General features: G+C 39.0%; 1 protein-coding gene across 12 annotated transcripts in view; it reads right to left on the bottom strand.

The window, feature by feature from the left end:
• The window catches only part of EHBP1 (EH domain binding protein 1), a 204976-nt gene that overhangs the window by 116004 nt on the left and 74151 nt on the right, over positions 1-14821 (bottom strand). For 8 of the 12 annotated variants that reach the window (XM_071424399.1, XM_071424450.1, XM_071424418.1 and 5 more), the window contains exons 6-9: positions 10872-11053; positions 9660-9799; positions 3678-3782; positions 2851-2973 (exon numbers count right to left, since the gene is read on the bottom strand). In XM_071424399.1, coding sequence (XP_071280500.1) covers positions 2851-2973; positions 3678-3782; positions 9660-9799; positions 10872-11053 — 550 coding nt within the window. The remainder of the gene's footprint in view (positions 1-2850; positions 2974-3677; positions 3783-9659; positions 9800-10871; positions 11054-14821) is intronic. The other 4 variants (XM_071424428.1, XM_071424443.1, XM_071424434.1 and 1 more) reach the window with 1 other exon arrangement.

Genomic DNA, 14821 nt, shown 5'->3' with positions numbered 1-14821 from the left:
CATAAAAAGTTAATCTCTTGATTTAAGCAGATCACAAGACAAGTGAAACAGGTAATGTGACTCTTTAAGCCTGTAGGAGAAAGCCTGCCTTAAACTCCTGAACCTCTGTCATGCTCTCGAGCTTCTGGGGTGGCCACCAAAAAGGTTACATTCACTTCAGGATGCAAAAGCAAACAAGCAGGCACAGTCTCAAAGAGCTTCCTAGAAGTAGATGGCAGTATTAAAAGTTTCACTGAGGTCTCAGAATAGAAGAATCATGAGTGAATAATGGGACACAAACAGGTCAGCCTTCAGTAGCTGGGCAACAGGATAAGAACATCTATGATATTGCGTAGCCTTAAAATGCATTTCAAAACAAAGGTAAATCTCCCCAAAATGCTAATGTCTAGGTGATCCCCATGTAGAGACACTGATCCAATTAGCCATAAAAATACATAGCAGATTCTGCTGTTGCTGAAGACCAAAACCATCTTCTCTAATTTGTCTCAGCACCATTTTTTCTCCCCCTCAACTTTCTGTGGAGGAAGAGGACTGGAGGAAAGGCACATGTCAAGAAGGCCAAGCAAGGTAATGGGAACACAACCAGTTCCCATTATAGGGACAAGACAGTGGAAGAACCAGTGATTCTCAGAGGTGTCTGAGGTAAAAAGAAGAATCCCTCAGAAGCCAATCATCATAACATAAAAGCTTTAAAAATGCCACACTAGATGTCCAACTCTTTGTCTGATAGCCTGGGAATCACTCTTTCAGCTGATCTTTCAGATCTTTCAGCCTGGTTTAGTGCTCCAGGAAGACACTGTCACATGAACCTTACAGAAGGTCTACTCCTCCCAAATAAAAAACACCTTATGACATAGTAGGAAGAATCTAGTGACACCCTGTTTATCCCAAACACTGTCCTGTTATGGTGTGTTGACTGCTGAATGACAGTGACTGTGTGTGGGAGTAACACTTGGTATTCACACACCCAACAACTCAGCATTGCTGCCCACAGCTGGAGATGGGACCCAAGAGTCCGATCACAGAGACTGTCCTAAGTGCACAGAACAGACCCAGAGATATGGAAAAGTGTCCACACCTCTGACTGAAGATGACTGTAAAGGCAGACGTCACCAAAAGAACCACAATTATGAAAAAAAACGTACCCCTGATAGGCTGAGAGCGTTTTGGGAACATAAGCAAGTTGATGTCTTGGATGCAGGCTGCTCACGGGGAGCTTGCCACAAGTTATTGAGCTACTCCAGTACTAAGAAACACCACCAGCGGTTTCTCCCTGTCCCCAAGATGAGAAAAAGTCACTGTATTCTGGGGCCAGAACACCCACTGCTTTCTTCCAGAATGGGTTCTCTCTAGAAAGGAAAGAAAAGTAGGGTTTGGGAAAAGCAGTTTAGGTAGGACAGGACTTGTACAGCTTTCTCCATGGAGAAGGGAGCTCTTCTTTCTAAAGCAGAGAAGGAAGAAAGGAATATAGACTATGCCTCTTAGAGCAAGTTATTTATGGACTACCAGAGGGGTTTACATTCCCACTTACTCTGCTTCCCTCCATGATCCTAAAGGATCACTGTCAAGGAACAGACACGAAATAAAGCCAAAGATTAGGACACCAGAACCTAATCCATATATATTGGCATCTACAAAGCTGAAATAACTCACTTCTGCAGCTCTAGAAAAATCTGACAACTTTATAGGAAGGAGAAGGTGCCCAGGATAGTGGCTTTATGGCTTCAGTTGCCAAATACAGAAGATAGTGCAATGTCCCTGTTTCAGAAATACAAGCTGTGAGTCACACCACAGCCAAAGTATGACAAGACTCGATCTCCACCCACATCATTCCCTGCAGACTCTGAAGGCAGAAAAACTGTGCTGTGAGTAAATATTCAGCTTGTCCAAAGAGAGTGAGTGACCAAAGGGGGAAAATGCAGCTTGGAAATCCATTCTCTTTGACCTGACCGTAGAAATCCCCTGGCTGCACCCTGGGCTGCTCCTGCTCAGTGTGGTTCTCCATTGCCATTACAGAGTAACTTGGTATTTTCTGTAGGAAGAGAAGTCTTGGAGCTTTGAACAGGAAAGGCTGAGTACAGCTTCAGACTTAGGAATCAACCATGAATTGGCCTTTTGAGCAGCTGCAAGCTAAAAGTGATACATCCAGCAGATGGGAGCCTGAATATCTGGGCATGGAGTTGAGGACAGAAGAGATGTTTGCTGTCCTGGTGCTCCCTTCTGGCCTTACGGCCAAAATCTTATCAGATTAAAAATTTACAGGGGTTGTACATCTCACCCAAATGGAACAAGAATGGGCATGTCAGTCTGGAAAGGGGATTAACACCTAGCATGTGGTGCAAGGCAAAATGCCAGAAGGCTAAACTGAGGAAGCTATAAAAGCAAAAAAAAAAAAAAAAAAAAAAAGGAAGAATAAAAAAGAGAAAATTAAATTGTAATAATGAAGATTAGTGCTAACCAAGAATAGCTGAGATGCAGCGAAGATTGCAGTGAAGGAAATTATGATATAAACCATCACCCACGTGGAGCAGGGCTGTCTGACAGAATGTGTTGCTCATTCATACCACATAAGGTGAGTACTAGTAACACACCTGATAGGTCTAAAACTCTCTGCTTCAGCTGGTAGCCCCCAGTGGCAAATATGAATGTGCCTCAATACAAAGGATGTGACTCCAAGAATAAAACAATTTTCTAGTAGCAACTGGGTCATTGCTATTGCTACCTCAGTGCTACATTAAATAATTGTATTTAATCAATTAAAATTTTTCATTTATAGCCCTACAGAAATAAAAATCATGTTTCACAAAGCATTTGCAAGTAGCAATGAATTATGTAAAACAAATTCATTACCTTCTACATCAGGGTCTCCAAATGGATTTAATTCTGCTGTGTCAGGATCACCAAAAGGATTCGTGCTGGAGTTGGCCGGGTCTTGCTCCCCTTCTTCCAGAAAATTAAGCTTATTGATAAGCTCTATGAACAAATTGGAATATTGTTTTAAAATAGATACAAGCAGTTCATCACACGTATCTGGAGCTCAAAAAGCTCCGTGTCAACAGTCCCTCGAAACACTGCACCAGGGTATGGCACGAACTGCACGACTAAGTTAACACAGTCCAGTAGGTACATCAACAAAGGGAAAAAAAAAAATGAAATGAATGAAACTTCTATTTGCTGATCAGAACATTATGTAACAGAAATGACTTCTAAAAAAGCCTTCTCTTTCCTTCGTTAAATAAATGTTGTGGAACATCTAACGAGCTAAATACGGTGATTTTGATTGTTCACATACACGCTAACTATAGGCAGGAAATTTTAATTTTTGGATGTAATGTGAACATAAAAGCAGAGAGAGGACATTTTGTCACCTTAGAAAGGTCAAGTATTACTGACTATACAACTACTGTTTTAAGCTTAGGGTCTGGTGGTTCCTCTTTCTTTTTTTTTTGTATTTTTTTTTCTTTCTTGTTCATTATCAGATGACAACGGAGCTGTAGCGGAGACAGGCTCTTTCTCTATCATGTTGTTACCTGTTGGATGCACTACAAATTACTGAGAGTCATGCTGGGTGGAAGCACAGAGATAAAACTGACAGCTGAATACAGGCAGGAGTCAAAAGGTAATGGGTCACAGTAAATACAATCAGAAACAGAAAGAAAGGATGAAAGCTCATAGACCTTCAGAGGAACTGGCTGATTTAGCTGAAGGCATATTTGCTCGCTTTATGCAGTCATCTTGATCTTCATCTAAGCTGCTCAGAGCATTCAACTGGTTTACAATTTCTGTAAATAGAAGCCAGTCAAGACAAACGTAAGGCAAGGGCATTTAATGAAACAGAAGTGGAACGAAGACTGTTACCAGAAAGAGAGAAAGCAAGGGAGAGAGGGTAAAAGAATATATTTAGAACGAGTCCTCATAATTATATAACTACAGCAAAGTACCTGTGTAGGTGCTTCAGGGATAATTTAACATGAAACCCAGTTAACAAGACATAAACAAAACCTAGCCAGGTTATGGTGACAGCAACAATAATTAGTTTTATGAAGACGAGTATTATGCACAATCAGTTGAAAATTTAGATAGGTGTACTTGATATAATTTAAAGATTTTTCCTGCTCATGAAGAAAACCTGAATATGAAAACATTGTCGATCAACACAAATCAGCCCCAGAACAAATTATCTCCCTCCCAAACCCTTAAGGTTACAGCAAACTGACCTATACAATATGCATTTTAATCTTTTTTTGTTTATATACACACTCTGATTATTTAACATTTGCAATTAGTCACCATTACATTCTGATCTATGACAAGATGAATTTACCTAAATAGTTCTAAAATACATGATCAGTATTGTGCCAGGAGAATGCAAACTGAACATTTATATCACCTGAATTTTCATTGTCATGCTATGTAAGTAACACCTTGCTGTTTGTAATATCCTTTTTCACCTTCTATCCATAGTGGAGAGCTCTAAATTGCCATGAACTAGTAATTTTTAAAATGTGTTAAATGTTTCATTTTAGTCAAGATGGAGATGACTCCATAATTCTGGAAGGAAAGAAACAAAAAACAACTGAGAGGCTTCTAGCCCAAGGGGAAAAATTCCTCTCTGCTCCCCCCTAACGCAGTCCCATCCACAGCATCTGACAAATGGAGCTTCTGTAGTAATGGGGATTGAGCCTGGGGCATCTCTGAGAGACCTGAGCATTGGTTTCTGTGGAGAGGGGACAGCCTTCCTCATCCTTCCACATGACAAACAGGCAAGAGAAACTTGTGCAGGAGAGATGATGCTGCTTGTTGAATATCACTGCCCCACTGACAGCCTTTTTCATCTCCTGTCTTTTCCCCATGAAATAAATGGATGATGCCTGCTGGTATAACCAGCAAAGTTAAAGCTTCATGCCAGTCATTCTTTTATTTCCTTTAAAGTTTAATTTCTTGTGTACACAAGAAGATACCTTTCAATAACACTTTTCATTTACGGCTGTTTTGAACTTGACTTTTTCTCATCTGGCTTTTGTTTGGGAAAGGAAAATTTGTCTTTATTCAATGAACTAGTTTAAGGGAGCAAGATATCAAACTGAGGCAAAAATTGAGTAGTATTCTGACTGTTCCAACTCATGTTGGTGCTTATGGCCACCCAGAACTTCCTAGTCAGGGGGGCTTTTTCATGCTTTTTCATAGCTGACACAATGACACCCCTCCTGATTTCATGCCTTTACAGACAGCACAAAGAAACTGAAGTCCAAAGCAGACCAGAACCTGGTAATATTTCTGTCACATGGATAAAAACTTCTTTGGCAAATTTAAACTGCTTTGCAAAGACATGCCAATCTGCAAATTACCAAGGAAAATTACCTACTCTGCCAATATCTATTGGGCATCCTAAATGCTGACAGTGACAAACCCCAAGCAGAATTCCTCGGTAATGTATCTCCCTCCTGATCTTGACCTTAAAGCATAAATCTGCTTACATGGTTTTACACTTATATCTGTCTACATAGACTTAACTTAATCATCCTCACTTCCTTATTTTTAGCTCCAACAGACAAGACTATTATCCTAAAAAATAACACCAGAACTGTCCCAAAACTTAGCTTTCTCAGTATAAAACCCTACATACACCTGAGAAATCTACATAATATAATACTATCTTCTGGGAATTCTTAGGACTCAAGATAGACAATAGAACATACCTTTCTGGGCTCAAATAAAACAGAGCTGACCTCATAAAACAGCAGTACTAACGAATTAGTAGTTAAAACCAGGCTCAGATGCTGACATGATTTACAATTTATTATGTCAGCATGTGGAAAAAAAAACCCCAAAACAATTATAATTCAGTTTTTATTGTCAGAAAATAACAAATTAAGTTCAGAGCTTTAAAAAGAGGGAGTTCTTTGATGTGGTCTGAATCACCTGGTCTTATCTGCCAACCTAAACACCCATACGCACTACAATGTTTCTCATTACAATATTAAATGGTTTATGTCATATTTTGGAGTATGGAAATTGTAGGTTGGAGATTTATATCCTATATTATCTTTTATAAATCTCATTATCTACAAACACACATTAGCTTGTTCTACAAGTATGTCACATAAATCACTGGTTTGGTTTTTGGGGTTTTTTTCATTCTTCTCTCTCTCTTTCTTTCTTTTTTTTTTTTTTTTTCCAAGCAGTTTGGTGATCCTGACAAAGAAAAAGAGAGTAAATGTACCAGAAGTTGTCAGGAGAGGTATGGTTTTGCAAATTGCACAAAAAGGGTTACGCATATTGTTACCCAGAAGCTTGCTCTTGAAACATGTTGGGATTCAGGCTCCTGCAATAGGTAGCACATGGGCACATTCCTGATTCCATGTGGTGCCCCAGGACAGACACTGTGCTCCTGGGCAGATGGAGCAGAAGGCAGCTATTAACCCCAGCATGAGGTTCTAAGTAGGAATTAAAACATTAGGAGAAGCACATTTATTACTGCCCTGTTTGTGAGTTATGAGGCACATTTTCTCCAAGTATGAGATGTCTTGTGTTCCACTGAAGACTAAGGACAGGATAATTCAGGGAGGTTTAAATCCATGTATATTGACAGTGTAGAAACTAAATATTTTAAATTTAATTCATGGCAACAAACAATTTTCAACTTCACACAGAACAGTTGGGGAAGATACGGCTTTTACACATGAAAAATTTCAACAAGAAGTACTAAGAAGGAAAGGGGGAAAGCCTGAGATGGAGTGAGATTTCTCCAAGTAAAAGCAGTGTTTGAAATGGAAAACATCTTTCAGTCTGGTCAGTTGTACGGCAGCAGTTCCATGTTGACCACCCCAAATTCCACTGCTTTTGAGGTCAGTCGGTATTGCACCACCTGCTTCATAGCTGAAGAAACAGAGGTACAGATACCTACTCCAAGTTAGGCAACCCGTCAAGGAAGAGAAGCAGCATTTCCTAACTCACCTGCACCATCTACAGCCCCACACAGCAGATCTCCCTTGCTCTCCCAGCAGTGGATATGTATGTTCATCTATGAAACTGCAACTTTGGCACAACTAAAAAGAACTCCCACAAACAAAGACCAATAAAAATTGTTGTACACTGCAAAAAGGAGCAGTGTCTGATAAAAGACTTGCAGCATCTCTTGCAGCTGTGCCTTGGGAACAATAATGTTTCAGACATCAAGTCAGCAGTGAGAAAACCTGGAGTCCAAAGTAGGAGAACAATCCTTCCCTCCTTGCTACTCATTGCAAGCCCAATTAGAAACATTAACTGTATGCTGCTCCCATCATTTCCATGAGGTGTTAGAGGCAGTATTCCCGTTTTACAGCTGGGAAAACAGGCGCACTGAGGTAAGGGATTTGCCACAGGGCACTCTGAGTCAGTGAGGCATTCCAGCTCCTCAGCTGCCAACACCCAGCACAGCACAAGAGGAGAAAATGTTGGTAGCAGCAAGCTTTCAAAAGGGTTATGTAACTTCCTCAATTAACTTTATGGTATTCTGTGAACGCTGCTTTTGAAAGAGTTCTTTGCTACATCAGTTTTGTTACATTTCCTTCTTTCTAAATTTTCTCCTGCTTTTCTACAATGATTCCTACCTCTTTCTCCCTTGCTTCCTCAGCTCTTCTCCTAGCTTTTCCCATTCATTATATTTATTACAGGAGTCACTGTAATTGCCAATGAAATCAATCTTGAACACGTGTTGAAATAGATACTTTACATCTTATTTATTAATGTTTACTTACTGCCCTATGTTTTATGTTCTCCCATTTGCTTGGGAAATTGCATGCACTCATTCCCCTTCACCATCCCTCTCCTTCTCAAAGGTGGGAAAAGCTGGCCAGGCTCGTAAAGCAACTCAGCTGTTGTAACCAACATAAGAAGAAAAATTCCAAGGCTGACCTTCCTCATGTCATGATTCATTTAGAAAAAAAACAGTCCAACACTCCCATCTTGTATGGTTAGAAAATAGTATCAGAGCAGGCTGAACAAAGCACAGAAATTGTGTATTCCATAAGTATTTATTCCTTCTGCCTTTCATGGAGGTATTGTTAGTTTTAAACAGAAAATTTCGGCCTTTGCAATAGCAGATGGAAAAGCAAATGACTCTAAAATAGCTTGTGTGACACATCAGCTAGCTCACCCGTACCATCTATCTCCAAAGATGTTCACTCCATACCCAAAGGATAGCAGACAGCCTAGTCTAACCTAGATAAGACTTTTGCTTGTTTAGGAATCATTTGTAGCCTTTTTGAGTGCTGCAAAATCAAGTGTTGAGAAGCAAGATCAGATGCTTTTCACCTGCTGCCCTTCTGCAGTCCTCAGTGCAGTACCCAGGCAGATCCTAATAAAACACTTGTGCACAGCAGTTTCTATAGACTGAACATTACCCCTCCTTACTTTGGCCTTCTCTGTGATTATCCAATGGCCTGGTGAACATGTCAGGTTTTGTTTTATGTTGTGATCTGATTTATTCTGGTTACACTGGGAAAGAAGTAAACCCTGCAGAATTATTTCAGTGTGACCAGACTGGTATATCTCTGCTCCCTGACCAAGAATACATTATCCTGGTTCCTCAGATATCTCACTCCAGACTTTCCAATATGCTCTGTGCCAGACACATACAGCATAACTAGAGATTTGGCCAGGGTAAAAAATGTTTAATTGAATATGTAAAGCATACAGAAAACATATTTGCATCCTTTCACAACACTAAATGTAACTAAGTAATAAATGCTTCAGGCTGAACCTTTTGATTGCAACGAAAGCTCAAAAAGAAGTTATGAAAGTAATGTTTCATAACACTGAACCAGTGTTCCTCTGAATTTTCAAGAACAGATTTGACAATTCACTTCTCTGCTCGGGATGCTCTTCCCCCACTTTGGAGAAGGTTCCCTTTATTTCAGACATTTTGAAAGAGCACTGGAAGTTATGAAGTCTGGCACCAGAAGTTAATTTTCTTTTCCTGATTCATTACACAAAGAGCTCCTACAGAACCCATCTGGAGCAATACTACACACTGATCTCTACCAACAATTTAACATCATTTCATCCTGATCTGACTTGCCTCGATTAGTTCAGCTATCCTGAACACACTAAGCATTTTCATCAGCAATTCAAATGTGGTTACACTATCTCACTTCAAACAACTTCACTATCAAATTCATTAAAGTCCTTTAACAGCCTCCCAGTTTCTTTTCCATGAGACACCCCCACCCAAAAGGCAGCAATATGCAGCCTGGAATTGCCATGTTATTGAGCAGAACCTCAGCACTTGTCCATGGCACAACTCATTTCGCAGTTATTCTCATAAAGTGCCTTCATTATTTCACTTGAGCCTCTCCTCCTGTCTTCTTGCTCGTTGACCCTTTCCCTCTGCTTTTTCTGCTCCTCTGCTCATGCTGGTTCTTTGCTTCCCTAAAATGCTACCTACTTAGTGCATTCTCTCCCAAAAGCAGGACACACAGACACAAATCAAGGCTCTTGGATTCACAAGTATTAAACTTTGTTGAGTTATGGATGGGTTCCTCTTCAATCAAGCTATCCTAAATATTGTTTCAGTTGTTAGGATTTTTTAAAGTGAAATAAAAATATAGCATAAGGATAAAAAAAATGGACAATAAGCAAAGGAAACTATATTTTACAATGCCTGTGACAAAACCAACCTGTAATTTTTGCAGCCTTTTCCTCTTGATTCACTCTGTTTTCTTCATCTTCTTCATTGTCTTCCTCAAAATCATCTAGGTTACCAATATCAGCTTGTTTCATACTCATCAAACTAGCCAGGCTTTGCATGTCTTCATCCCTAAATAACAAACATCACACCAGGCATTAAAATGCACCTTGTTAATACCACATCTGATATTACTGCATTCTTAAAAATTCTTTAAATATTTTGATGTTTTCTTCAGGGAGGTCTATGATATCAGATCTGATCTTGAAGATAGTGAAAAAACAAAACTAATACAACTCATAAATATATTCTGAAGGGAAAGTTTTCAATTAACAAAACTGTAAACAGTAAAAAAATACTGCTTTGCATCAAGAGTTAACAACTGCTTCCTAAAATTTTAAACCAGCCCAGAAAGGCTGGCAAATGCTTGCCTGGTCTGCTTTGGTTAAACTGAAAATGCTTGGCCAGACCTACTGCCCACATGTTGCATGCAATGCCTACATTCATTTGTAACTTCTGATGCTGTTACAGGATTAAAATCCCTTCTATAAATATCTGAAATCATTAACAAGATAAAATAAAAAAAGGCAGTGTCTATTTACACATACTGGAAACCAATGCTTTCACAAAGAGCAGCTTTTTTCAGATCCCTTGTTCAGGGTACTATGAAAGCCCTGTCAATAACTTGCAATCTAGAACCAAGTGAGTGAGTCAAGGGAGCAGTAATCAGCGCCCAAGAGAACTCTTCCCACAGGATGTTCTTGTGCTCAACCCAAAATCTTAACTCTAACTCCACCTTCCCTCACCTTCCAACTGGCTTTGTCCTTATTGCATTCTTTGTGAAATATCAGTGGACTCCCTTGAAATCTGCCAAGGGTATTGTTGGATGAAGACACACATGCACATAAACACACACTCCCACTCATTTCAGACCTGTAGATACTTTAAGCTGTTGTTACTTAAAATGTCTGTAAGAGTAGAGCACAAGCCATTTGTCTCTGAAGAACACAAGGCTAAATAAGAGTAAGAAACAACTTTTACTCAGTTAAGAAACCAAGTATGGCAGGAATGATAGGTATGCTGAAGGATGCTCTCAAATTCCACCATTCTATACAGAAAGAGCTCTTTATCCAAAGGATTCTTTGAAAAGCAACATAAAGCAGGCTATCTGGTTTAAAAAACCCCCAACAAACAAACAACTTACGTGGCTTTTCCTTCCCTCAGGAAAATACAAGATAAGGAGAACTGTAGTGTGGCAGCTACCACTTTCTTAGACAAAGGCTTGAATTTTAACCTGACATCTGTCTGTGTAGGCATGGGGCTGGCATATTGCTTCATGTTGATGCTGCTAGTGGCAAGCGCTTTTCTACGTCCAGAAGGAGATTCCTGAAAGCAAAAAAAAAAAACAAAGCTAACGTGAAAGGTGCTGTTACACGAAAACCTGCATGTGCACAAAACAAAAAAATGCACTTATTAAATCTGTAGGGATTACTTTGGTTTTGTTTGTTTGTTTGTTTGTTGGTTTTTTGTTTTGGTTTTGGTTTGGGTGTTTTGGTTTTTTTCCCAAAAAATCAGTATGGCACTTTTGAGCGACAGAAAATCATTTCTTAAACTACGTCAGTCACTAATGGTGGTGGAACTTTGAACACTTTCTTAGTGCAATTGAAAAAAAAAAAAAAAGGTTGTCCACTGTGATTAGTGGTGCTCCATTACAAGATCTAGGATGTCTTTAATGGCTTGAGCTTGAACCAGATCCACAGCCCCAATCCAGTTAAACTGCTGGGAATATATTCTCATTTCTTTTCACAGCAAATTGGACATGCTCTGTCCAAACATGGCTACTTCTGGACTGGAACTTCCAGCCTATGGAAGACATAGGTTTGGACCATGCACATATTTCTTTGCATAGTGGTTTGAGGTCATTTAGTTTGTGTTCCATGCTCAAACAGAATACCTGAATATTTTTCAGAGCAGCGGTTCTTCTCATTAGTGGTGTACAAGCACTATCAAGAGCAAAAGGTTTCTGAAACTAAAATTGACAATACTTCCAAAAATATTGATAAAAATTTTGCAAGAAAAACATAAAGAGCAAAATAGATAACAGCCAAATTTTTATTTGAAAAGCCGAAGGTGTATTTCAATATAAAAATGTTGCTCATGGCTTAACAATCCAGATAAATTAATCTAAAATGCATTTAAGAATCAACTCTCTTGTTTTATCTAATATCAGCATCGTCAGGAAAGGAATGATTATATGTAAAAAAGCTCCAGTAACAAAAAATAAAACAAAAAAGCCCTGCTATTAATTCTTTTGAAAAATGTTCTCACAATAGGACGACATTTTATTGCAGTTGACAATTTGTGTTGAATAAAGAATACTAATTCAATCAAAACATTCAAGCATCCTTTTTCAAAGTACTTGACATTTCTGCCCAGTAGAATAAGTCAGAATGTAATATGTCATCCCCAAAGAATACCTTGTTTAAAAAACTAGCCTTATCTGACAGATTATGCACAGCAATATTATACAGAACTATTAGTGCATGTAGATACCTTATGAATGAATTTCAAAAATGCATCAAACACTTGAGAAGGATTTAGGTCCTCTCAGAAGAAATACTTAAGAATATGCAAATACTCTCAGCTGAATTAAGTTGAACAGATGCGACTCTCACAAACAATACGAGTGCTCCTTCCCCAGCTGCAGTTGTCAATCAAAGAGCAAGATTAAGGTCCAAGGTTCTGACAATGTGTAAAATGGAAAGTACAATCAGGGAGTTTCCATTATTACACAGATATGAACAACAATAATCTGTTATTGTATCATGCCTTTAGAATAACTAACATTACAACATGTTATCCAGAATGCAAGGTTTACTGCAGCGCCTGTTCAGGCATCTACACCCAACAGGATCTTAGACAACTAATCTTGGAAGATTTTGAATAGTTGATGTTGACAGTAAGATGTTGATCTTAGCAAGATCAACAGATCTCAGAGCAAATCATGAATGTGGGTGCTTGCTTGAAGCCTTGCAGATGAATCATTCATCAGCCACACCATGCCTGTACTCTGACGTGCTCTTCTCAGTCTGACTACAAAAATCGCTTTTCAGCAGCTGTGAATATCCCAAATCCAACAAAGATCTGGATTTATTTCCTTGTGCAGCTACAAATGCCTTCTCAGTGCTGGCTCACCTGTTGGATGCAGCCAATGCCATGAGAGCAACACAGACACTTCCCACTAAGTCTCTTAGGCAACACCAATATGCTTCAGTGACTCCAAAAAACAGGGCTACCTGGGGGCAGAGCTACTTTCTCTTGTTACAAACACACCATCTTATCTGGTAAGTCAGGTGCATGTTGTCTTTATCAAAGTGATTTTTCTAAAAAGTCAAAGCAAACAAGATAAGTAAACCCCACCTCCAATTCAGTGGTGGTTCTGAAGTGAAAGCACACAACATTAAACTTGTAAGCATGCAAAAGCTAGACACAGATAGCAAGGCAGAGAATTTTGAAATGATGCGAAATTACATTTTCACTTAGTATCGACTTATTGTACAAATGATCATCTTGTCATTTGCACCTTCAGATTATCTGGATTGGAGAGTGAGTAAGAAACATGAATAAGGAAAAGGAAAGTTCTCCCAGTGAAGAGGATCATCAGCAATTCCTAATGGAATCTTCTGGTGTTAGCTGATGTAGAGGAAAAGGGAGATGAGAATGCAGGCAGCAGGGTGCCAGGAGAAAGGGAAGGAGCCAGCCATGAGCAGGAAGATTTTTCTATCACTACATATCCTGATGTGCTGTGAAGAACACGATACACTTGGCAATCGAGTTCAGTCTTCCTAAGAAATTAATTAATTTCACATTTTTGTGGGCCAAAGACAGAAGTTGAGTTTCCAAGTTTCAACTGCCTACAGAAGTCCAAATCTGTAACAATATCATACCAAAAAAAAACCCAACCAAAATCCCCAAGCCCAAATAAAAACAGACAGTGCCTGATATTTCAAGTCTTATTTTGCTTCACATGCAAGTTTAAGTATATCCTCTCCTCCTACTCTTCCAGAAAGTGAAGTCTGTTAGAAGTTTTGCAATGTTTTTTCTTGGAGCTTTGGAGGTTTCTCCTTTCTCTTTGGAGCTTTACAGGTTTGGCTTTACATGGTTTTAGCTACATAAGTAGACGGGGAAAAACGTTTTGTGTGTTAAAAGAATGTTCTCAAGCTGCTTAGGTCCATGACTGATTCACAGTGGATTGTGTTTTCTACTCTGACACACAACCAACTTCTAAAAAATTGTCTTTAAATGTCAGAGCATGCTAATAACCACTTCTTGCAAAGATTGTAGCATTTTCTTCCTAAAAACCTACATGCTTCCTGTAGTAGAAATTGAGTCACCCCAGAAAAAGAGACATTTTCTTGCAGAAGGATAAACAATTCCTAAACTAGCAGGGATCAAATAATCCAAGAATGGAGTAGACAGCAAACCTACAAGCAGAGTGGACAGAAACAGCTGAGCAGTAGGCTTGAATGAGTTATTCCAAAGAGAAGCCCACTTTGGTAGGATACTGAATAAATAATATCCATTTAAAGGTAAAAGTCTGATCTGGTGTTTACTTGTGTCTCATATGAGCATGTGGAAAGTCAAGCAGGAATCCCAGTGCAAATGTTTTAATTGCTCAACTTTCCTGCTTTTGCCTATATAATCAAAGTTTAAACTGTGTAAGGCTCTGTTATGCCTTCAGGTGTTTTACATTCATGTGACTGCCAGGGTTGCCACATCCTGTTTTGTGAAAGGGTAGCATGAAAAGTCAATTTTGAAGTCACAAGAGAGAAACAATTCAATGCAATAATAAAGAGAAGTGACAAAATACAACATTTAACAGTGAAGATGGTTTGTATTCTTCAAGAAAACAGTAATTTTGAAACCCTTTACTCTTAAGAATGGCAATGCATTATGCAAATAAAATCAGCCATGATATCTGAATGTCACAGAAAGACAATAGATAACATACAGTAAATGCCAGTAAAATAAAAACACCTCTATTATCTTCCAGCTCAAACATCCTACTGAGACTGAGAATGGCACTGCTGGACTCATAAGAGAATGCATGGAGCATTGGTTAACAACTATTTTTTGTTGTTTCATGTTTGTTAC

This window comes from Agelaius tricolor, unplaced genomic scaffold, assembly GCF_023055355.1.
Source record: "Agelaius tricolor isolate 1412-34295 unplaced genomic scaffold, bAgeTri1.0.p SCAF_1, whole genome shotgun sequence".
NCBI classification, from domain to species: domain Eukaryota; kingdom Metazoa; phylum Chordata; class Aves; order Passeriformes; family Icteridae; genus Agelaius; species Agelaius tricolor.
Note: the sequence above shows the minus strand (reverse complement) of the source record. Positions and strands in the feature narration are given on the sequence as shown.